Consider the following 24,195-nt stretch of genomic DNA (forward strand, 5'->3'; position numbering starts at 1 on the left):
ATAACGCCTGCATGAGCAGACCAACAAGTAAAACACACACCATCGACGCTTGAGCTGAGCAACCATCCAAACAAACCACAACAGTAGTGTCACAACGACGCTTGATTTGAATTTGAGCAGCTAACCAAACAAACCTCAACAGTATCCTTTGATTTTGACGCCTGAGTTTAGCCAGCGAAACGAACCGATACTCAAACGACGTAAATGAGTTGAGTGACTCTTGTTTAGATCATAGTTTAGACAACGCTTTGATGACTGAAATGCGATTGGCAGTAAGCAATCATCGGTAGACCTTTTTATCGTTTTGGCTTGAGCAACAAACCAAACTCAACACAACAGTAGTGCTCTTTTGACGCCTGCGCCGAGCGCGCGGTCAAGGTCGACTGCGCCTGCGTGACTAAGCGGTGCGCAGACCTGTGTTCTGTGTTGCCAATCTACAACCAATTACCCGATTTGCGGGCATTTGGGGACATATTTGTTATTTGCGGCCGACTTGTGGTTGTTTTCCAGCAGGATTGGTTGTTGAAATATATAGATCAAACATTTTCGCATTGAGTTCTTGTTAGTTTTGTTATACAGTAATTTTAGTGTTGGCGCAATACAACAAAGTTGTGATGGTGAGCTCAGGGTAAATCAGGAAGTGGTTTAATGAAATGGCAATTTGGTTGGTGTAGTGACTCCTGACTATCTGTACATTAATTTTTATTTCACATAATTAATTTACATAATTTTTTTTTAAACTTTGGAGAAGTAGGGAAATGATTTCATTTTTACATCTTCTTAAAGCACATGTATTTTAATTGATAGTTTATTTTTTACTACATCTATCTATACTTCTATATTTATATCTATACTATTATAAAAATCTAATGGTATCTGTCTGTATGTGTAATACCTTTGACTATTAATACATAGTCAATGGTAATACTTATTAGGTACAACAACTACTGAACCAACTGGGCTAATTAGACTGCAGTTTAATTTTACAAAAATATAGCTACCATACCAAGAATGGTAATAGGACTATTCACACTTTGATACTGACCTTGAGACCATGGACTTTGCCCCTTTGGCTTTAAAAGTTCTGAGGTGAGGATTTAAAAAAGTCAATTTTGATTTGTCACCATGGCTGCAATGAGAACACTTATATGTTTGTTTACATTTGCTTTGACATTTCAATGTAAACAAAAAGAACTGCCAAATTGCATATTTCACAGTTTCAGACAGCTGATCCAAAGAAATTAAATACAATATTTTACACAACTATGTGGTAGATTTGACTATTAATGGTGGTAGGTTATTTAAAAACCTTTATAGAGCCTACACAAGATTGCAAATTAAAAGCAAAATGACGGATATCACTATTTGCCAGTATTAAAATCCACAAACGTTTCTATAAAGGCAATTAAGGTTGAATTTTGTTTCTAAAAGCGTTGGTGGATGTGTATATTTTATACAATAGATGTAAAGATCAAAATGATTCCATTTTGTGTCCTCTTCCCATTGCAAAGTACAGGTACAACAGCTAGTAAGTCATAAGCGTACTCTCTTAAGACTAGCGACACATTTACCTTCCATATAAGTTGTCGTATTGTCGTTATAGGATTTTAGTTAAAAAGACTCATCTTAGGCTTTATAGCTGCACTGGGATATAACAGAACAGGTACATTGGTTGTTGGAGAGGGAAACCAACCAAGTGTGACATCACGGGTCACCGAGTCAGCTTCACAGCTGTCAGTCACTGCTGCATCAAAACTGCCTCAAAACTTTGATGTTCTGTCATTTGCTATGTTGGTCAAGTCCATAAAACAGATAATAAATGCTAGATAGTACTGGTGGTAGGATATAGCATTAGCATATACATAAAATACTCCCTTTTAAACATTCTAATTGATCAGTTGAAGACAATTTTAAGGAATGCAATTTTTCTGTTTGGTATAGATCAACACATTTAGATTGGCAGGTGAGCAGATTTTTGCATTACGATGATAAGTCTACTGCCTACTTGCAGGGCAGCTGAGTGGTTCTATGTTGTAGTGCTCCACTTAAAATCAGAAGGTAACCAATTTAACTTTTTGATGGTTCAAACCTGGACCACGCTTTCTTGGGTCATTCATTGGTCTTTTTTTATGGTCCTAGAACATAGCAGCTGATCTTAAGTCAGCAACAATGTCACACAGCCATCATTTGACTCCTTCTTTGCAATCATCTGTACAATCCTTACTTTAATTCAGCTAAAAATATACATACACTAACTACGTAATTGTCTTAACCACGGGATTAAGTGAAGTGAAATTTACGGCAATGCTTGTTGCAGGATGCCATGGTCCGTAAGGTCGGCAAGCATCACTACGTGGCCACTCATGTACCCTCGCCTCACTACCACGAGAGGGGATACTACACAGATGGTACCATATCCATCTCTCTCTATTAGTTTTACTTCTGCACCTCTACTCCGGCACTTGAATCTTTGTAGGTTACTATTATCTGTTGGACACTAACCCACAGTTATTTCAACACTAACAACTTGTGTGTGTGTCAGCATGACTTTGGGTTATATGACATCCAGGGTGGTATTAGTTTTCAATACTTTTGGGATAAGGTGTTGTTGGAGTTTGTTTTAAATAGTCTGGTTCAGGGTTTTGAAGGTTTGAGAAGTGTTTATTGTTGAAGAGTTTTTGTATGGGTTTTACACGCTTTTTTAAACTAGCATTTTAAATTTCTATTTCCTATTTCACTGCAATCTGCAATTTGAGGGCAACTTGGTAACGAATAATTAAGTACCTAATTAAGTTCAACACTGGCAGGTAAGTCATTTGTTGAAGGGTTACAGGCGTTTTTGGAATGTGTATAACCAATGAATACAAAGGGTTTGTATTCAGTGGTGTAATAACACACATTGTAAATGAGTTGTGTGCTGTGGCTGTAAGTCATCTGGATCACTCCAAAGGTTGCAGTAATCACACACAACATATGAACATAATTATATCAGTAAACAGTTTACCATAACGAAAAAACAAATTAAATTGCTCAATAGCGATCAAAACCAGGCAAATGTGTAACTCCAAGGCCCCACGAGAAAAACAGGCCATGCTGCAGGATCCATGACATCACACTAGCGGATATATTTCATTGATAAATTAATTGCCATCACCATTCCCATATGTTTTAGGTAAATAAACTAGCTGGCTGTTTGCACTGAGCTAATCTCAATGGCTGTTTGTAAGATTTTAATGGTAAGAGTTTAGTACAACTATCCACCACTGTGACGTGTTGCGCTGTCCGTGCTGCAGCATGGCCTGTTTTTTCTAGTTGGGCCTTGGTAACTCTTGCCTTAATTTAACACATTTTTGTTGGGCTAAATTTAACAGCTGAAAAAGAAGACTTTTATCTTTATTTTCTTATACATTTTTTGTTTAAGTTGTTACAATTAATTAATAGAAGTATTTTATCAATAATTTTAAACTCAAGTGATGAATAATAAATTTGATAATTTGCATATATTTTGTACCATATGTATTCTAATTGTCAGTTTCAGTGATTTTTAATGGAATTTTACAGAAATGCCAACAGGTTGTAAAGTGTGTCTTCATCAGTGAACATATATATTTAACTTGTTATTTAGTTAAGAATGTAAAAGAACGCCTCAGGTATAATTTGACCTTTAGCTTGGAAACTCTGTGTAAAAAAGGCTTCTCCTCTTAATGTCTATTCCTATGTTTTAACATAATTCCTTTTACAAGCCCACCATTTGTTTACCAGTATTTAAATTATTATAGATTATTTTTATGTAGGTAGACTAAACAATGTTTGAAAATTGGTTTGAAATAATTGTGGTTGGGAAAGCCGTCTGTAAATTAGTACCTAATCTACACTACTTCATTATTTGTATTCCCTATCTGTTTGTTTTTTATATTGATATTATTTGTACTTTCAAGTAGTTTGGTGATAAGGGGAAAACAGTTTGCATTACAATGTCAAAACGTGTCTCTATTTTTCTATCTATGGAACAACTACACAACACACACACACAAACACCGTAATTACAGCCAAATTACTTTTACCCTCCTTAACAATTTAGTAGCATCTAGTAAAACAAAATTTCTTTACTCTAGTTTCTAGTTTACAAAACAAAACTGACTTGTTAAGCCCGTAAGCTATGTAGAGAGTGTTCAGAAACAAACGAGAAATTGAGTTGTCTGGTTCTTTCCACAAGTAATTATCAGTTTATTTTCTTAATTAGAATTTTTTACGTTTATTATAAGACACAAACAATCTGAGCCCTGATCTTTTTACCATCCAACTCTATCATCAACCTTTTGTTAGATAGCACAATTAATTGACAGCCCAGTGATAAGTGACATCTTTGTCCAGAATCGACCGCTCTTGGAATCGAACAGAATCCATCAGATTTGAAGACGAGCTAAAACCACTTCAGATACCTTACTCTAATTGTTATACTGTAAACAGTTCCCACACTCCAGACGGCTCGCCTTGACTACTCCCTTCACAACTTCCTACGTCGCGGACCTGATTCCCACCCTTCCCATAGCATATTAGGATTGCAGATACCTTAATCTAATCGTCTTAAACAGTTCCCACACTCCGGACTGCTCACCTTTACTACTTCCTTTACCACTTCCTAACTCGCGGACTTGTTTACCTCCCTTCCCGCAGCATTTTAGGATTGCAGAAACCTTAATCTAATCGTCATAAGCAGTTCCCACACTCCACACTGCTAGCCTTTACTACAATCATCGATAGAAAAAGTCCTGCTACAATGTATTGAGTAATCTTCAGTATAATCTTTTCTCAATCGTAACAACTGATGCTTTTCCTTTTGTACTGTATATTTTGTAATTTGCTAGTATACTGTGGATAGACTACTTACAAGTCTTTTGTTTACTTTTTCCTTGTTATTTAATCCAGCCAAGATGGTTACTTAGCAACCCATAAGACTAATGTAAAAAAATGTGACTTTCTGTTTAATTTTTCGACGTAATTAAATTTTTGTCGGCAGTTCTAACTGCAGTAAACTCGTTTTTAGGCCAAAAATAAACTATTTACAAAATTTAAAGAAAATCGTCGGAGCAGTTTTTGAGATCTTGGTGCAAGCATACATACATACAAGCAAACGTTGCTCATATTAGAGTATAGGATAGGATTATGATTATAGGGAGTAAGAGTGTAAATTAATTGTTGAAAATTAAAAAAGTTGTTAGCCTATGAAAACTTAAACCCTTTGCCTCTATAAAATTGGGTACTCGTAGCTGAGTAGCTATGGTGCTAGTTTGGTGATCAGAATATCACCGGTGTGACCATAAGAAAGGTCTGAAGCTTTTTGGTGGTTTTAAAACTGCCCTCCTTTTAATAAAAATGGTCCTGTCCAAAGGACTATATAGCTGATTTTCCATAAGCTAAACTGACTATATAAGCTGTAAAAACTCCATTCAACCATCTTGGCCTAAACATACGCACCCCAGTGAGTTGATGTTGTAATTAAAAGCTTTTGTTTCTTCAGGAGAAGACAGCCAGAGAGCAGCCTCAGAGAGGACGATGTCCGAGTACACGGTGACCAACGAGCGTGCGCGAGTGGTTCCTCCACCGCGCAAACACCGGCCTCGATCACGCTCCAGAGAGAGGGATCGGCGCACGCGGAGTGAGGAGCGTTACTACCCTGAGGAAGGTTCAGACATCTATGTCACTAGTGCTGCCTATAGACCACCCTCTGAGATCAGGTAGATATTCTGCACTCAACTCATCATAGTCAACATATCCATTGGGGAGTCAAAAGGCTAAACTCCAGAGAGGGAATGTTTTGGAAGTGGTTATTTTATTCTGTCAAAAAATCTAATTTTGACCTAATATACTAATGAAAACACAAAATCTAATGTAGGCCTTCGTCATTTTCTTCTTTACATTTTACACAACTAACATTATCATATTTTACTTAAATTCTCTAAAACATCAATAAATCATACTATGAAGACACAAAATCCTCTCACAACACAATATCTTACGTAAGTCATTTTCTTCTTTACATTTTATACAAATACATTACAACATTTTACTAGAATTCACTGAAACATCACCAACTACAGATAACACCATTTTTGTATGGTAAAAACAAAATAGTATCATACTGGAAAAAGTTCAGATGATTGACAACAGAATTCAGCACAAACTATTAAATTCTAAAAGCCTATAGGATGAAGGGCTTTGACGGGATATCATCCAAACCCGCAAGGCACATCTAGAGGATAAGAGCTTTAAAATGATACCCAATACCGGTATCCCTCTTAAAAATATTTAGGGGTCGATTTTCTGCACACAAAAATTCAACAAATTCTTTCAATAATATAGACTAGAGTACCTGTTGCTCGAATTCGAGCAATTGCGATGTATTACAGTTGTTATTTTAAAACAAATGGCAGTCATAATTTACTTTAAAAGAGTCGACTCAAAGATTATGGAAATACTCACAATGTACATAACAATATAATCAACATCTTGTAAATATCTTTAAATTTTTCAAAAGGTGATCTTGTTTTTTAGTGTTTTCTACAAATGTTTCCCACTCATAGCCGCATTAGGTTGTCCATAATAATGATTAAAAATTTTTTAAACAATATTTTTCTATTTCTTCTACTTGGTGGTGTTCTATGACTTTCCTATGTTTTCATAGTTTGCAAATCGGCTGTTTCAATGATTGCTCAAGAAATGCAGCACAGTGTTAATTTAGTTTCCACTTTAGTATATCAAATTGTCCAGGCTTTTTTCCATTGGAATATTTACAACCCAAATTAAAATAGTAAATATTTCATTTTAACCCGGTCAGTAAATGTTTGTAGCAAACGTTTGCTTAAATTGCAAGTAAAATATTACAGTAATAGCAATTAAATTATCCAGCTGATCATAATTTAAACAGAAAATATGTTCTTCTTAAAGGATAACATGGGGACTTTAAAAGCCACTGGGGCAGAGCCCAAGGGACTTTAAAAAAAAATTAAGGTCAGTTTGCAAATCTACACACCTAGAGGAGCATTTTGGTATATGGTGTTAAATCTTAAAACGAAAAAGCCTTATCGTTTACAAAGTTTCATGTAGCGTATTAATAATATAGATAGATAGATTCTGTTTTTCTTGGAATCAGTAATTATTACAGATACAATAAGTGAAGCACTCAAACTATGTTAGTCCATTCTTAGTGTTGATCTGCAATCTATGATACTAGTGCATCATAGTGCATCATCTAAGATACTAGTGGGATAGTGCTATCCCTAGCTCTCTATGATACCCTCTTTTTACTTTGAAACTCAAATGTTTTTTCCTCATAATTTCTGCTTTACCTCAGGGCAGAAAGGATAAAGCTGCCAATTATTCATAGAAGTTTTTATTAAGCTTTTATTTGATCGTGTAAATGAAATAAGGGGAATTGTTCAAGTTTAGTTAAAAATTTAAGTACAGTACGCATAAAAGAAATATCACTACCAAACTTTACAAAAAGACAATTGAGTCTATGCTATGATGAAACTCAAATTGATTCTTATAGTCCAGAAGAAATGTAAAACAAACATTATACAATTTTACAAACATTTATTGAGTTCATGATAGAGTTAAATCTGTGAAATTATGTTCATAAAAACTTTAATTTAATCTGAAGAAACAAGTTTCAGTGGCAGTCAAGCCAATGACTATATAATTACGATGTCAGTGTCTCTTTCAGTCGCGGATCCCGTCACAGCCGTTACAGCAGACATGCGCCAAGTCATTACTCCTACCGAGCTCCATCAGAAGTTTCTACCATCAAAACCAAGGTATAGTAGCATATTTTTTCCTTTTTATAAAACCCTCTTAATTGGAAAACTATCACATCTCATTAAAAACTAAAACCTCTATAAAATTAGTAGAAATCATTATTAAGACCAAAATATACAATGCTTTTGGAGATTAAACCAAACATAAGTAATGATTATGTTACTGATAGGAAGCTGCAGTTTATATTGTAGTTGTATGACGTTTTTATCTCCCTCCCTTTTTGCTTTGAAGGCAATAAAATTAGGAAAACCAACTTGATGGCTTTCAAATGGTAAGAGAAGCCTTGCCTAAATTGTGGTAAATTTAGTACCACATACATTACCAAACCTTTTAGTATACAATACAATTTGTTGGAAAAAGAAAAATTGAAATAGTCATCCGATTTTCACTACTAGAATCGCTGATTACCCAAATCTCATAAATAATGAATAAAAAAACCTAAAAGCTCAGTAATACGAATTGTTGTTAAAGAAGGCAGGAGCCGTGATCGGGGCAAAAGCCAAAAACTCTCGTGGGGTTGTTTTTTCATTGTCTCCCACGCTCACAAAAACATCGTCATTGTTTTTTGCGATAGCAGTTAAATTCTGCACCCCTCTAAGGTCTTGTAGAAATCATCATCGTCACCTGCGGTCACGGAAACATCATTATTGTCTTCTGTAATCGCAGACAAATATATCTAATGGTCGGTGTGGCAAAATCTTGCACACCTTCCACGGTCTTGCAGAAATCATCATTGTCACTTGCTGTCATGGAAACTCATCATCGTTTTCCGTGATTGTGGCCAAATCTTTAATATCTTCCTCGGACTTGTAGACATCTCGTTTCCTGCGGTCACACATACAATGCTGGACATTTGCTTTGTTTTTTTTTTTAACTTACAGCATTAGCTGAACACAAATGTTTCCTCAGGTGGACCACAAGCGGGGTTTGGTGATTGAGACGATGTCTGCTCCCAACCCGTTCTGTCCTCACACTCGAGGGATGTGCTGCCTCATGCTGCTGCTGAACCTTGGCCTCATCCTCGTCACACTAGGCATCGTCATAGTGGTGCAGTTCTTCCAACCAGTTTTTGTTTGGTAGGTTTTGTTTTTAAGGCTAGTTTTTTTGTCGTGGTAAGTTTTGTGTACTTTGGTGAGTTGGTGGCTCAGTCAGAGGCAAAAGATAGTTTAAGTAAATTCATTATTTTAATTATTTGTCCGAAATAATAACAAAAATTTATTCACCTTGACGAGGAATCCAATAAGGTTCTAAGCCGTGGAAGACCTTTACTTAAACCATTGACTATTGTAGTCAAAGCTTAAACTATGAAGACTGGGCAATCCATTAGGAAGAGATTTTAATAAAGGGTGATCATTAAATTATGTTAATCATGATCTATATAACTGAAAATTTCATATATAATATATGAGAGATCTACTTGATATGTACACACCTCAGTGTCCACTGTTTGGGTGGGAGGTTCATTCCACCTACCTTGAATATAGTATCAGGTCTCTGCAAGCTGTTTTGGCCCTGGAAAGACTAAAAATGGTATTGATAAGATATATAGTCATATCATATAAGTAAGTTAGTTTTGAAATACGTACAACAAAATTGTTATGTCTGAGACACATACCTTAGGAAATAATTGTTAACACGCTGTGGCTTCTATAATTGTAGTACCTTAACACTAGTACTGCACGTGGCCTACTATAAATGAAGCACTGCGCTCCCAGCATTCGGCGGGGAACGTTGTTATCCACGCCGCGTGTAGTGCCAGTTTTGTATGTAATTTTAGTAGGTACAATTTGTTTTTGAATGAGTTATATTTGTATCTTATTACTGTATAAGTGCTCTTTGAACAGTGTACTGTGGGGTTTTGGCTTGGATTTAGTGACATGGAATAGAATAACGATAATGACTGTAGTGTAGCATTGTGTGGGGAACCTAACCTCAAAATTGTACTTCACACCTTTTTTGAGGTATTTTTGATGGTGTTCTTGGACCCTGCTTTTTCCCTCCAACTATCCAACTTACCAGGGGGGAGGTGGTAAAACGAAAAACGTGGGATGCATGCAATAGATAATACTAGTTTAATAGGTGAAGATAATTGTAAATTAGCTATTGCATGTGCCTCACGTTTTTCGTTTTAAATCTTACAAGTATTTAATCTCTCCAAATTATTTTCTTCCCTTGTCATTAATGTGTAAATCTATTTTATAAATGGCCTGTTAATACACAACCAAAACCTTTTTAACTGTAAACAGATGCTGTTGCTACTACTCTCATAATCATAAAACTTTAGAATCTCTCGGGAGCAGAACCTGTACCTCTTAACCTCTGCTCTTTGAAAAAACTGTAAAATTAAAGTATTTACAGCTGACTTCAATTGATATATTTACATTCTTCCAAAATGTAAACAATAATTTCTTTTTAGGGAGCCTATATCCAAGAGAAATATGAAAATGAAATGATTTAATATTGCATTGTCATCCATTTGTGAGCTATGTTTCAAGTTTCAAGTCTCTAGCTCATGAGGAAGTTAGTTAAAATTGATTGCAAAATTTGTACCGTACAAGAAAGCGAGCTAATGTAAACGTTTTAATATCTTTCTTTGGTTTTTCTATGCTGTGCAAATATGAATGCTTCCAGCAAACTCATCAAAAAGCTTGACTCTTTGAGTTTATTTTGTAAAGCTCGAGTCGAGCTGAAATACTTGCATGAAAATTAAATGAGTACTTGCACACCCCTATTTTATATCATCTGGAACTGTTCTATGAGGACGACAAATGTGTTTGTCTAACAGACATTAAAAAGTTACTCAACTAACAAAACCTGGCAAAATTATTTTAGAAAAAAACAAAAGCTTTTAAATTTGTCTAGGATTGAGCAAATTGCACAGGTGATGACTGTTGTAGCATATTGTTTTATATTTTGGTTAGAATGCTTTAAATTTTGGTAAATTTGTATGAAAAATAGCATAAAATCAAACGACATTTATAAACCTGACAGAGACATATTTTAAAATCGTCTTCAGATATTCTCAAACTAGGAGTCATAGTTATAACTTATAACCAACTAACTTGAGCATTTATGTTTTAGGATCCTGGGGATAGTGTTCCTGATTTTCGGTTTCTTGACGCTAGTTGGGAGTCTGATCTACTGTGTCGCTATCTGCAGGGACGCCAAAACGCCAGCACAAGTAGCTGCCGAGGACCATTACTGGACGAGGCACTGGTCCAAAAACATCGGCTTTCCGCCCGAGATACACTACAGAGCTGATGACAAGTTCAGCGATAGATATTAGACCTAAACATTGATTAAGAGTTTAAACTGTTTTCGGTTATCAGGTTGATCTAACAGACCTCCAAGTTTTGTTGTGCGCTGTACATTTTAGGTTTCCTTCATCTTTTCCACAATCAATAATTTTAACCGATAGTGCCTCCAACACTTCATACCCAATGGTGCCTTCAACACGTCATTCCCACTGTGTCGCAGTTCTGGTTTTGGCCCATTTCAAAAGAGTCTCCACACGACCATCTGGAAAAAATGTGATGAATACTGAATACTGAATACTGATTGTAATTCAAATTACCTTAAGTCACAATACACTCGTGGTTCAGACCACTCGCACTAGTTAAACCAGCAACCAAGGTTAACTTACTATATGTCGGTATTGTAAACCACTTTAAGCAAAACATTTGTAACTGTCCCTTGGCGGATCCAGGAATTTGAATGGGGGGGCTACTTTTAAATAATTTCATTAGATGCTATAGCCAAATAGATGTTTTTTGAGCAAAATTTTTGTTTGGGAGTTCAACGTAGAGTACAATTAAACTTCTCCATGCCTATTTTTTAGTTTTTTAGATTTTTTAGAGTTTCCAGATGGTTGTGTATCAGATGGGGGACTTTTCAGGAATCAACCAAAACCAGCACTGAGGCGCAGTGACTGTGAATTATTGTTGGGGGCACCAACGGTTAAAATTATTGATTGTGGAAAAGAAGAAAGAAACCTAAAACTAAACTTGTAGATTGGAGGTTTGACTCCTTGAAAGCCTGATGATGGTCCAACCTAAACTGAAACTAGTTGACACTACAGCAACCAAGGACTACTAACTATATTCTGGTATTATAAACTATTTTTGACAACATATTTTTATACTACAGTAGAGTCCCGCAAACTCGGCGTAATGTGGACTGGAAGGGTGCCGAGTTTGTGAAATGCCGGGTTATCAGGAACTAGGGTTAAAAATAAGAACAATAACATTTTTAAGCTTTTTAACCGCCTTTTTTATTTATATTTATATTACAAGTCAGTATTAAGTCATCAGATATAGTACAACAAACCCTTGGTATGAGTTGTGAATGATTTGACTTGAGCTGGCTTGAGTCCATGTTTAACTCAGACTCAAAAAATCACAAATTTTCTGAGCCAGATGATGGCCGAGTTATTCAGACTGCCGGGTTATCGAGTGCCGAGTTTGCGGGATTCTACTGTATGCCATGGGCAAATCCAGATTTTAAACGGTCATTGGGCTGCTTTCAAATATCTTTGGGGGCTGCAGCCGAAAATGTTGAACAAAGTAACTTTAAACTTGCATTTTGGGACAGTAAGGAGGCATACAAGGAGTAAAATTCAAACCTCACCATGTCCACTTCATAGTTTTGATCATTTTTAATATTTATTACCCCAAAAATGGGGTGAGGTATACAGCCCCCTATCTGGATCTGCCCATGTATCTGCCTGAGATATGCTACAGAGCTAACAACAAGTTCAGCAATAGATACTGTAGACTTTAAACATTTCACTGCCATGTTAATACAATCATTGTGAGATTTTACAGTCCAGTCCTGACAATCCTTGTGGAACATAAAGGTATTGTTGTAAAATATCTAATTGCACTAGAAAAAAGGTAAAAAACCAATGTTAAGTTAATTAACATTTCAAGCTTAATATTCAGGATTTCTTAAGTTCTTGGTAATCTCATATGTTTCCTTATGCATTGACAACTATGGAGGTAAGACCAAATTAACAAAAATAAAGATGTTTTTGTTTCTTACAATCTTGCAATTATTCAACAATGCAACAGAATTGAATGTGCACATTTAATGATAGAGGAGTTTTGAGTTAATCTCTTATTTGATGTTCAAACTCTAGATAACGGGTTAGTTATGTCTAATATTTGGTTAATGTTTTAAACCTCATGTCTTATTTTCAAATATAATGCCATAACAATTGTTAATTTTTGTTGAAGTTTTATATTGGAGAAGAAACTATGACTTGTCATTGGTTGGTCGTAAATTATTTGTTCATTTGACGTAAGACAGCTTTTTCATGATTAATATTTCGTTTAATGTTCTACAACAACAAAAAAGTAATCCCTTAACATCACGAAACTGCCCAAATGAATACAACTATTGCAGTGTTAAAACTAATGGATAAAATGTACACAGCAGAAAAATGGCCCAATTAAAATACTCATTGTACATCAACTACAAGAAAACAAATCAAAGGTTTAAAATACCTGCCACTACTTTTAGTTACAAGTCTATAGAGCATTAATAGTATATTTCACCACTAGGGCCTAAAGTGACTCTTTTTGACCCGAGGTCGGAAAATGAGCGAGGGTTAAAAAGTCACTTTTTTGTAATGTAACGACTAACTAAAATCAAAATTTACAACTTAGTTGACAACAGCAGATTTTTACTCCTTTAAGAGTAAATATGCCACTTTAGACCCACAACGCATGCATTCAAAACCTCTGTTTTTGCTGTAGTGTGACTAAATAGTAGGAGGGGTGACTCTTTTTGACCCGAGGTAATGTTTTACGATCGAGGGTTAAAAAGACACTTTTTCCGGTGTGGTGAACTATATTTTTTGTTATATTGCATCCAAACAAAGCTAGAAAACAAAATAATTTTTATGTAAAGATAACCTCTCAAAACATCTTCCAGCTTGTTTTCAATTCTGCTAATGCAAATAAGTAGTTGTTTAGTAAGTGATTCCATCATTTAGACAATTATGATTGTGTTACAGTAAATTATACCATTGATATGTCGAGCAATCGACAACAATAGCCTAAAACCTTACCTAATAATTAATCAATTGATAAATAATTTTGATCGATACGATTGCCACAATCGAAATTTACTACCGTTTACAACAGCTGATTTTTACTCCCTAGAGCGTAAAAATGATACTTTTAAAACCGCAACGCATACATTAAAAACGGCTGTTTTTGCTGCAGTAAGACGAAAAAAATTATATTACAGTGTATTTACAACACATCACTGTTTACACTGAAATTCTTTTTGTCTTGCAAAACTATACAGCCAACAATGGGATTTGTCTCGGTTTCACAGCCCAGTGTTTCCTTATAGTATAATTTGTTGGGTCTACCTGATTCTTCTCTATATCTTGTGAAAAATACTTCAGTTTATAGCAAAGCAAGGAATCAACTGTGGTACAACTGTCAATTACCTTATAAAGTATACTGTACTTTCATAATGTTTTTTTCCTACAGTTAGCGTACAAAGTGGGCTAAGGTGCCTTCATTGCATCAAATCAGGGCTGTGCGAATCCAGAAATTTTGGTTCGAATCCGAATCCGAATCATAGCTGTACAGATTTTATCGAATCCGGATCGAATCCGAATATTTTAATTAATCCCGTGTCGAATCTGGGTCGAATCCGAATCTCAAATTTACAGCCATTATCGAACCTGGATCGAATCCGAATCTGAAATTTAAAGCTGTTATCGAATCCGAATATTTAAACCTGTTCAGATTCAAATCCAAATCCGAGGAAAGTCAGCAGTACCAATTTTCACATTTTTAGACCACATTTTCTGGGGCTGAAATAACTTAGGGAATTGCTTAAAAAAATTCTTGAAATGGGCCAAATAAAAATAGTTATAAAATTTAGGCCTACCTATTTGAAGTTTTGAAACTAAAAAATTGGGCATAAGTTAGGCATACCACCTAGGCCTAAGTTACTCGCTAAAAGTGATGGACTACCAATTTGTGTAGTCTAAAACATAGGCCCAGCCTATTATACACCTCGGTGTTAATCCTCCACACAAGCCTATGTCTGCATTACTATTACAAGTAACAACTAACACTGTGAGGTTAAGTTTACTGATAGCCAAGATAGGGTTCAAATGCGACCTACACTAATGTGCCTAAAACCTAACACCAAGTTGGTCAGGTTCCTAACATGAACCAGTCAAAAGCAAATCGGAGTGCACAAGTAGTTTTTTAGTGTCTAAAAAATTATATTGAAAATTATATTCAATCAAAATCTAGTAAATTTGAATATTGAATCCCAACTCGGATCTATTTCCAAGAAATTCGAATATCAAATCCGAACCCGGATCTCTTACCAGTAAATTCGAATATCGATTCCGAATCCGAATCCAGTTAGAAACAGTAGATTCGTTCTCGAATCCGAATCGAATCTCTAAAAAGATTCGGATTCGATTCGTTTTTCGAACTATTCGCACAGCCCTGCATCAAATAAAACACAAAGTAGGTAGCTAATTGCTGCATGTACCTACTTACTTTTGCCCCACTCATTTTAATTTTTACCGCACTCATTTTTTTCACACTCTAGTATTCAAACCAAACAACACAAAACATTGTGCTTTTATTGCTAACCTAAAAACGTGTTGTTTAGTGTTTGAAAGACTATAATTATTTATATGCTTTATATAGTAACTGTAGGAAAAATATAATGTGTAAGTGTAACGCGAGTGCAAAGTGCCTTTGCTGGACTCAAGAAACTGTCCACACATGGGCAGCAAAGTACCACTACGCACACTAATTACACAAATAACTATTCATTAATAATGGAATAAAGATAAGTCAAATTATTTTTGTGTATTTAATTGTTTTAATAGATTTTAACAATTACATGACTGTTTTTGACAACCCCAGCTACACGGTGAAGTTGGAAATAGATATTAAAACGAATATCATTATTTACTCCCACCTAAATACCATCCCTTAATTTACAAAACATTAAATGATTAGACTGAACAGTTAGAGATACATTTCCCAAACTTACCTTTAGGAAACACTTAGGCTTATATAAATAAATTCAAATAACTTGTGTCTCGATTTTACACAGTCAAAGTGTAGCTGGGTTTATCAAATTTTCTGGATCAATCTTCTCATATTTGGTGCTCTTAAACATCTGTGATGTACCCTTAGATACTTATATTCAGTTTTGTAGTGGTTTTGTAGATATTGTGCTACGTTTTAATAATCTTCAATGTACATTTTGTTAATTATTTTTCAAACGTTTGCATTTAAAGTTTCAAGATTTGTAAATTGCATTTCTAATGTTTATTTACAGTATAGTTTAGAGATGACATATATTAGAATCAATCTATAGTTTATTTGGTGCTATATTCTACTTTCACTGATATTTGTTTCCAATTTTAGGATTTTTATACAGACCGATCAAGTGTATTGAATATATTTATTTACCATTAACACAATTAATTGAGCCCTAAACTAAGTAGGTCTGAAGCTACACCCAAACTATTTTAATTTATGAAGATTGTTTAGTCGACACAATTACAAATATCCAGTATTTTTTTAAATAGGACTGTCTAAGGATAAGAAACTAAATTATCTTATGTTACATTGTAATTTTTCAATCAATTAAACTAAATGTTGTATAATTTTGTTATGTAACACTATATATACAATTTTAAGCACTTTGCATTATCTTTTCAAAAGTAATGATTGTTAAAGTTTTTTGTAAATAAAATGTGTGTATGTATAGTAATTATTAACAATTAGTATTTATAAAATAAAAATAGTTTTGAAATATTTGTTGGTAAGATTTTGCTGTCCCTTTATATTCTGTAAGTCTATGAGACCTATGAGACACACATTGGCCAAATCACGCCACTAGATGTGTACTCAGTCATTTATTTAATACTGTTGTGCATTGCAAAGATTCCATGTGTACGTAGCTGTAGTGGTTATGTTGCAGCAGCAGGTAAGAACCTTAACCATTTTGATAAGCGGCTCGAATCCCTACATAAAGCCTGAGATTAATTTTTTTTAACAGATCATTGAAATAACACACTGGTTTCAAGATTACTTTGTTTAGGAGAAAATAAGTTTTTTTTAGCTTAACACGTTCAGTGCGAGGGGCGGGAAATGTCGTCCTTCACCATTGCCGGGGAACATTGTAATTGTTGCCAGCCTGTAGCTTAGAATTCAAGCTTTATTTTGGTGTAGGTTGGTACTAAACATTCCTGTCAAATCCAGACCGGCAATGCTTTTGTCCCGTTTTTGGGGATTATCTCTATTCGAGCCGTATTACAAAGACTCTGGTTATTGATCCAGGCAGTGATGTTACCTTTGGGTGTTTCAGTGAACTACGTCCACTTTCAGGGTAACGCAGAACAATCACCACTGCTCTTTTGTGATTCGTCTTACTGGGATATTTCAATGCCAATAGCGATCGCTTATTCAGTTAGCGTGCCGGGGCTCCGCCCGGGCCTCACGGCAGTTTAGAAGCGCCTGTGTAAAGGTTTTCAGCAGTGAACGTGTTAAGTCTTCTATAAAGTGCTAGAACAAGTCAAGTGGAAGTTTATTTCCATCATCCAATAATTATTCCCAATTTTCAAAGCTATATTTCTCTCTCAGGAGATTAATTAATTTCACTATTTGAAAGTTTACCAAACGTAGAAGGCAAAACTGCCAGTCTAATGTTTAAACGTATAAAAGTCAAAGCTACACTGATTTATCAATATTCTACAACTTCTTGAATAGATATACAGTAGACTCCCTCTTATCCGGACATCGGTTTAACCGGACTATACTCGGCGGAAATGTCATCTCTTTAACCGGACAACTTTATCAGCACATCTGTTTAACCCGACTTGATCGGTATGAGGTGGACGGTACTGAAACGACTGTTCTCGTGGGAAAGATTTGAGACCAGCGATAACATGTATAAACACAATGCTCTCCTAAATTTAAGTCAAATATTTGGGTTGCATGCATTTAAGTGGTCCGTTTTAACGAGTTTTTGGGGATGTCGGTTTAACACGAAAAACCTAATAAAATCAGTACAATTGAAGGATTGTTTAGAAAGATTTAGATTATTCCAGACAATTCTCGACCGTACCGCTTGTCCCTGACCATCACGTTTATGATTTCTATCATAAAAATTTAAAAAATTAAAATATCATCATATTTCAATGTTTTGTACGCAAAAGAAGCACACCTCCATAAAAACATAACGATTTTTCGGGTCTCAGGTAAGTTTTTTTATTAGAGTTATACAAACTTAAAAGATTTTATTGGCTTTTTTCAATTTTTTTAGTTTTTTTTTTTCTAGAAAGATCAAATATACCAAGAGCTTAGTGAGCAGTTTATTGTATAATATGGCCATAAAAGTAAATTAATTTATAGCAATATAAAACACAGTTAGAAAAATAATATTAACTATTTTTAATATTCAGTTTTATGTCTGTAATGGTTTGTCAAAATTTTGTGTTTTTCCATCAAAGATGCACTATTAATAAATAAACGGTATCAGCATTCTGACACATACTTTCTCCCATAAGCTTGTCAACAACCTTTATCGTAAGTAAGCGGTGAGAGTAAATATACGGAAATGGGATTTGTACAATTTTCTTCAGAATTTAAAGGACTATAACATACTAAATTTTTATCAAAATCGTTCGAGCCAATTTTGGAAAAATCTGATTTTCCGTTATTTTATGGGGTTTTTATGGGAAAATAACATAATTTACAATAACTTTTGAATCGTAATTTTGACAGAAATGGGATTTGTACAATTTTCTTCAGAATATAAAGGACTATAATATACTAAATTTTTATCAAAATTGTTCAGGCCATTTTTGGGAAAATCCTATTTTTCCGTTATTTTATGGGGTTTTATGGGAAAATCCCCATTAAAAATAAAAATTTCTAAAAAATGAAAAAACTATCACAATTGTAAGGACCTTAACATACAATGTTAAATCAAAATCGGATTTTTGTCTAAAATCCTATTTTTTCGTTATTTTATGGGGTTTTTATGGGAAAATAACATAATTTACCATAACTTTTGAACCGTAATTTTTACAGAAATGGGATTTGTACCATTTTGTTCAGAATTTAAAGGGCTACAACATACTAAATTTGTATCAAAATCGTTCGGGCCATTTTTGAGAAAATCCGATTTTTCCGGTTTTTTATGGGTTTTTATGGGAAAATCCCCATTAAAAATCAAAATTTCAAAAAAATGAAAAAAATGCCTGGAGATACCATGGATTAGAACCTACATACCAAATTTCATCGAAATCGGACCACAGGTGTAGTCTCTAGCTCTGTACACATCCAGACACACAGACACACACACCCACAGACACACACACACACACAGACATCACTTCGAAAACCACTTTTTTGGGTCCAGGGGGACCCAAAACGAATATATCCACTCAAAACTCAAACTCGAAAATTTTGACAAAACAATACTTTCTCCATATACTATGGTATAGGGGGAGAAAGTAAAAATCACCAAAGATATTGCGTTACCATGGACATTTTGTAACAATTTTAAGAAATTTGTATTTTAAAATTTTGTCATTTAGTAAAGCAGTTAACTTATTAGTTTTGTCAAAACGTGATGTAAGCCTGCAACCACCGTGTGCTCTCTGATTGGCTGTTCAGGGTTCGATCCTATGAAAAGATAGTCAGAGTGCCTACGTCACAACCGAGCTTATAAAAGGGGTCGGACCACGTGGCCCGGTCTCATTTGGTCAGTGTAGTAGTTATGTATAATGTGAATTGCTTAGTGCACATAGTCCCCTTTGTGGGGTTCAACTACCAGAGAGCAAAATGTCAATAAATGGGAATGAAATTAAAAGACTATTGATTATTTACAAGAACCAAAACCTGAATAGTTAAATTTCTGTGTGAATACAACTATACAAGAACACTAACAAAAATTTGTACTGGTTTAAAAGACATTTTAAGTAAAACGGTACAAATTAAATGCGCCACTCTGCTAACTACCTAGTATATCTAGTTATTTCAAATGAAGATGTGTTTTAAAGTGCATAAACTGGACTAAGTGTATTTTGTGTCCAAAATGGGTGCACATGTGGACCTATTAATTAAAACAGAACTTGAATATGAACTTACAATTAGGAATGTTAAACTAGAAACTAATCAAACTGTTGCAGACCTAAGAAAGCGATTACGTTCTGTTTTAAAATTAAATATTGAACCAAGTGCGTATAATATAGCTAAAAAGGTAGTTATAAACGATGAAATAAAGACAATTAAAGTAGCTTTAGAAGAGTTAAAGTTAAAAATAGAAGAATGTGGAAAAGAGAAGAGGGTAGTAGATTCTTTGAGACGTAAAGCCAAGATTAATCATTACAAACTAAGGTTAACTGTGTTATCTAGTTTCAAAGTTAACGATGAACAAAAGAAGGATATTCAGCAGTTGGAAGTAGTCTTATCAGAATGTGAAACAATGTTTGGTTTAGTTGAAGTAGATAAAGACCTTGAATCTAGGATAGAACGTAGATTAAGCGATTCTTTTGCCGAGGACGAAGAAATTGAACAGAATATAATGTCTAAATTGAATATTTCTAATGAAGCTAATGAGAGGCCCCATTGTAATGAACAGTTGAATGTGTACGCTAAACTCCCCAATCCTGTTGAGAGACATTTGAAAAATGTAAAATCTTGTGATGGTCTCGAAGCTAGGGAACTTCTAAACTTTGTTAAAGTCATGCTGAAACTTAAAAAAGAATCCGAGCTCTCAGACTTCCAAATATTAGATGTAATACTAGGTTACACAACAGGACCGCTGTACAGTAAAGTTGTAGAATTTAAGCAGTTAGGCCACTCAATTGAAGAAGTACATAACCTATTGTTAAACTATTTTGTACCTCTAGGGTTAAGAGAAAACCTGAAACGAGAACTAGTAAATAGACCACAAAAACATAACGAGCCTCTAAGTTGTTACATTTTAGAAATCAGAGAAAATTCTAAACTGTTGAATTGTTTGTATTCTGAACTTGATATTGTCAAACTGATTATAATTGGTTTGAATCAATCAACTAGAAGCCGTCTTGCATTAACAGAAACTCCCACTAGTTTTAAGGAACTAGAGTTATTGTGTGTACATGAGCAGAATGTTGCCTATGAGGATACGCGAAGAGGCAGTTTAATCATCTAGTCCAGGTAATCATGGTAAACCGGTTTGGACACATAATACTAATGCTACTAGAAAATGTTACTATTGTGGTATTTATGGTCACATGGCGAGGGAGTGTAGGAAACGCATTAATAACCCATCACGCACTCAAGATCAAAATACTCATTCAAATCAAACTCACTATTCCAAAAATGGTCCGCCAAAAAACGCGTGATGAGGGATGGACCCGTTAAGGCTCCAATCAGGGCTCCATCCCATGGAAACATTCACACCGGGAACAGTAATAAAAAGATTGGTAGAAGTTTGAACTTACTTGAAAGACGCAAGTTTAAGAAACAATCTAAATTTAAAGCAAATCAATTTGAGCTAAACAATAATGATTGGTTAAACTTAAAGATTGACACTAACTGTAGTAATGGGTTACCTACACTAAAGGCTGAATTTTCTTATAACTGTATAGAAAATGCTTTGATTGATACGGGTAGTAGTATTAACTTAATAAGTGACAGAATGCTTAGTAACTTACAATCAAAAGGGTTAGTTAAAAGAGTTTACAATTCTGAAGTCGAGTGTAGGTCAGCTAATAACACAAATGTAAATATTCTGGGTTATTGTGAAGTAAAAATAAGAATACACAGATATTCTTGGAATGTAAAATTCTTTGTAGGTCAAAATCTAACTTGGAATGTAATACTAGGGAGTGAGTTTATCAAGAAGTCTGGTATGATTATAGATCTAAACAATGATTGCTGTCATTTTAAGTTTGATAAAGAGTGTAAAGTCGAGTTTGTTTGTAATTCAAACAAGGTTGTGTGTAATATCAATGAAAATGTACAAGTAGGGTTGTATAAAGCTAAGGAGGATGTAGCTAAGCTAATTGCTAAATATCCTAATGTATTTACAAACAAGATTGGAGAAGGTTTAGACTTTGAATTCAAGCTTAAGCTTAAAGATGATATACCAGTATCCCTGAAAACTTATCCATTATCCCCTCCTCGTATGATTGCTATGAAAGAAATCCTAGATGACCTACTTTCCCAAAACATAATAAGACCTTCACTATCTCCCTATGCAAGTCCTACCTTCTTAGTAAAAAAGCCTAATTCTGAGAAATTTAGACTTGTAATTAACTACAGTCAGTTAAATAACAAAATAGAAAGAGTCAACTATCCTATTGGAGATTGTAATCAGATATGTCAGTATTTACAGGGTTGTACGTATTTTACAGTACTTGATTTATGTAATAGCTTTCATCAGATCAAGTTGTGTGAAGAGAGTAAGCATATAACTGCATTCACAACACCTTTCTCAAGCTATGAATGGAACAGAATCCCTTATGGATTACATTTAGGGTCTGGTTTATTGAGTTCATATTTGAACAAAGTGTTTGATGGAATTCAGTACTCTTATGTAATTAATTTTGTAGATGATGTCATTGTGTTTTCTAAAACATATGAGGAACATGTCAAACACTTAGACGAAGTTTTGTCTAGGCTTAGTAAACACAATCTAACTGTCAACCCACAGAAAGTAAAGTTTGTATTTAAGGAGATTAAGTATTTAGGATTTTTAATCTCTAAGGATACTATGTCGATTGATCCAGATAGAACGCAAGCAATTAGAGATTGTCCTGCTCCTAAAGATGCTAAAGAAGTTTCTAGGTTTATTGGAATGGTATCTTACTTTTCATCTTTTATACCTAACTTTTCTGAGATTGCAAGTCCACTTAATGAATTAAGAAAGAAAAACAAACAGTTCATATGGTCTGACGAATGTGATGCTAGTTTTCATAAGCTTAAAGATAGTGTTGCAAATCCACCTGTATTAGGTATACCTGATTATAGTAAGCCTTTCACGCTACATTGTGACGCAAGCGATAAAGCCTGTGGAGCCTGTTTGCTTCAAAACTTTGGTGATAAAATGAAACCTATAGCTTACTATTCAAAAAAGTTTAATGATGCAGAGAGATGTTTATCTGTATACGAGAAAGAAGCTTTATCGGTTGTGTGTGCGATAAATAAGTTTAGATCTTATCTAGAAATTCAGCCTTTTACTCTCAAAACAGATAATAGTGCTTTAGCATGGGTATTGTCAAACTTTAGGAAACTAGGAAAAATCGGGCGTTGGTGTGAAGTAATGCTTAGTCTTCCTTTTACTATAGAACATATCAAGGGTAAAGATAACGCCATAGCAGATTATTTGTCGAGAATCTTTAGTACTGTCAATGAGTCTGAGAAAGTTGAGTTTAGTAGTGTTGTAAATAATGATTCTAGGCTAAAGAAACCTGTAAATAAGCGTAATGAGAGTAATGAGAGTTCAATCCGAGACTTAGGCATTATAAAGTCAATAAATGCTATTAGTGACTTCCCAGTAGCGTATACCGACTTTAAAGTGCACCAAGAAGCAGACTGTGAACTTAAACAAATAATTGAGAGCATTGAAAAGGGTGAAAACAAACTGTGTTTTTATTTAAACAAAGGAGTTTTAATGTATAAAAAGAGGGACTGTAGTTCACCAAAAGTTTATTTGCCTAAAACTCTAATAGACATGGTGTTTAAATATTTCCATAACTCTTTAGCAGGAAGCCACATGGGTAGCTTAAAAACTATTCAACGAGTTACTCAGTATTTTTACAGACCGAATTTGGTTAAAGAAATACGACAACGAGTTGCAGATTGTGACATGTGTTACCAAGGTAAACCAGCTCAGAAGGTTTACAATGGACCACTTGTTAGGGGTAAGGCAATGAATAAAAATGTGCTCATAATTGTTGATGACTTCAGTAAGTATGTGTGGATTGTACCCATTAGAGATGCAACATCCTCAACTATTATAAACGCATTAGAAAATGTTGTTTTCAAAAACTTTTCTTTGTGCAAGGAAATAGTGACGGACAATGCTAAGTATTTTACTAGTAATCAAATCAAAAACTATTTATTTAATAAGGGTATATTGCAAAAAACAATTACGCCTTATGTACCTAGGAGCAACAAATCAGAAAGGTATTTGAGAAATTTAAAATCTATATTTTTCAAATCTATTTTCATGATAGACAGAGTAGTTGGGATAGAAATCTTTCTGAAATACAATTAGCAGTTAATTCAGCTGTTAATGAGTCTACAAACTGTACACCTTTTGAGATTATGTTCAACAGGCCTCCTAATTTAACACTAACTAACATGTGGAAGTTAA

General features: G+C 34.5%; 1 protein-coding gene across 3 annotated transcripts in view; it reads left to right on the forward strand.

Annotated features, from left to right (window-relative positions):
- The window catches only part of LOC129003951 (uncharacterized), a 36,067-nt gene extending 19,495 nt beyond the window's left edge, over nucleotides 1-16,572 (forward strand). The window contains exons 2-6 of one of the 3 annotated variants that reach the window (XM_054432303.1): nucleotides 2,318-2,472; nucleotides 5,522-5,738; nucleotides 7,715-7,817; nucleotides 8,728-8,894; nucleotides 10,900-16,572. In XM_054432303.1, the coding sequence (XP_054288278.1) occupies nucleotides 5,557-5,738; nucleotides 7,715-7,817; nucleotides 8,728-8,894; nucleotides 10,900-11,104 (657 nt within the window). In that variant the 5' untranslated portion in view covers nucleotides 2,318-2,472; nucleotides 5,522-5,556 and the 3' untranslated portion in view covers nucleotides 11,105-16,572. The remainder of the gene's footprint in view (nucleotides 1-2,317; nucleotides 2,473-5,521; nucleotides 5,739-7,714; nucleotides 7,818-8,727; nucleotides 8,895-10,899) is intronic. The other 2 variants (XM_054432301.1, XM_054432302.1) reach the window with 2 other exon arrangements.
- The last annotated feature ends 7,623 nt before the right edge of the window (nucleotides 16,573-24,195 follow it).

Source organism: Macrosteles quadrilineatus, unplaced genomic scaffold (genome assembly GCF_028750875.1).
Source record: "Macrosteles quadrilineatus isolate MER2022 unplaced genomic scaffold, UCM_ALF_1.0 Scaffold_9__3_contigs__length_116548681, whole genome shotgun sequence".
Classification (NCBI taxonomy): Eukaryota; Metazoa; Arthropoda; class Insecta; order Hemiptera; family Cicadellidae; genus Macrosteles; species Macrosteles quadrilineatus.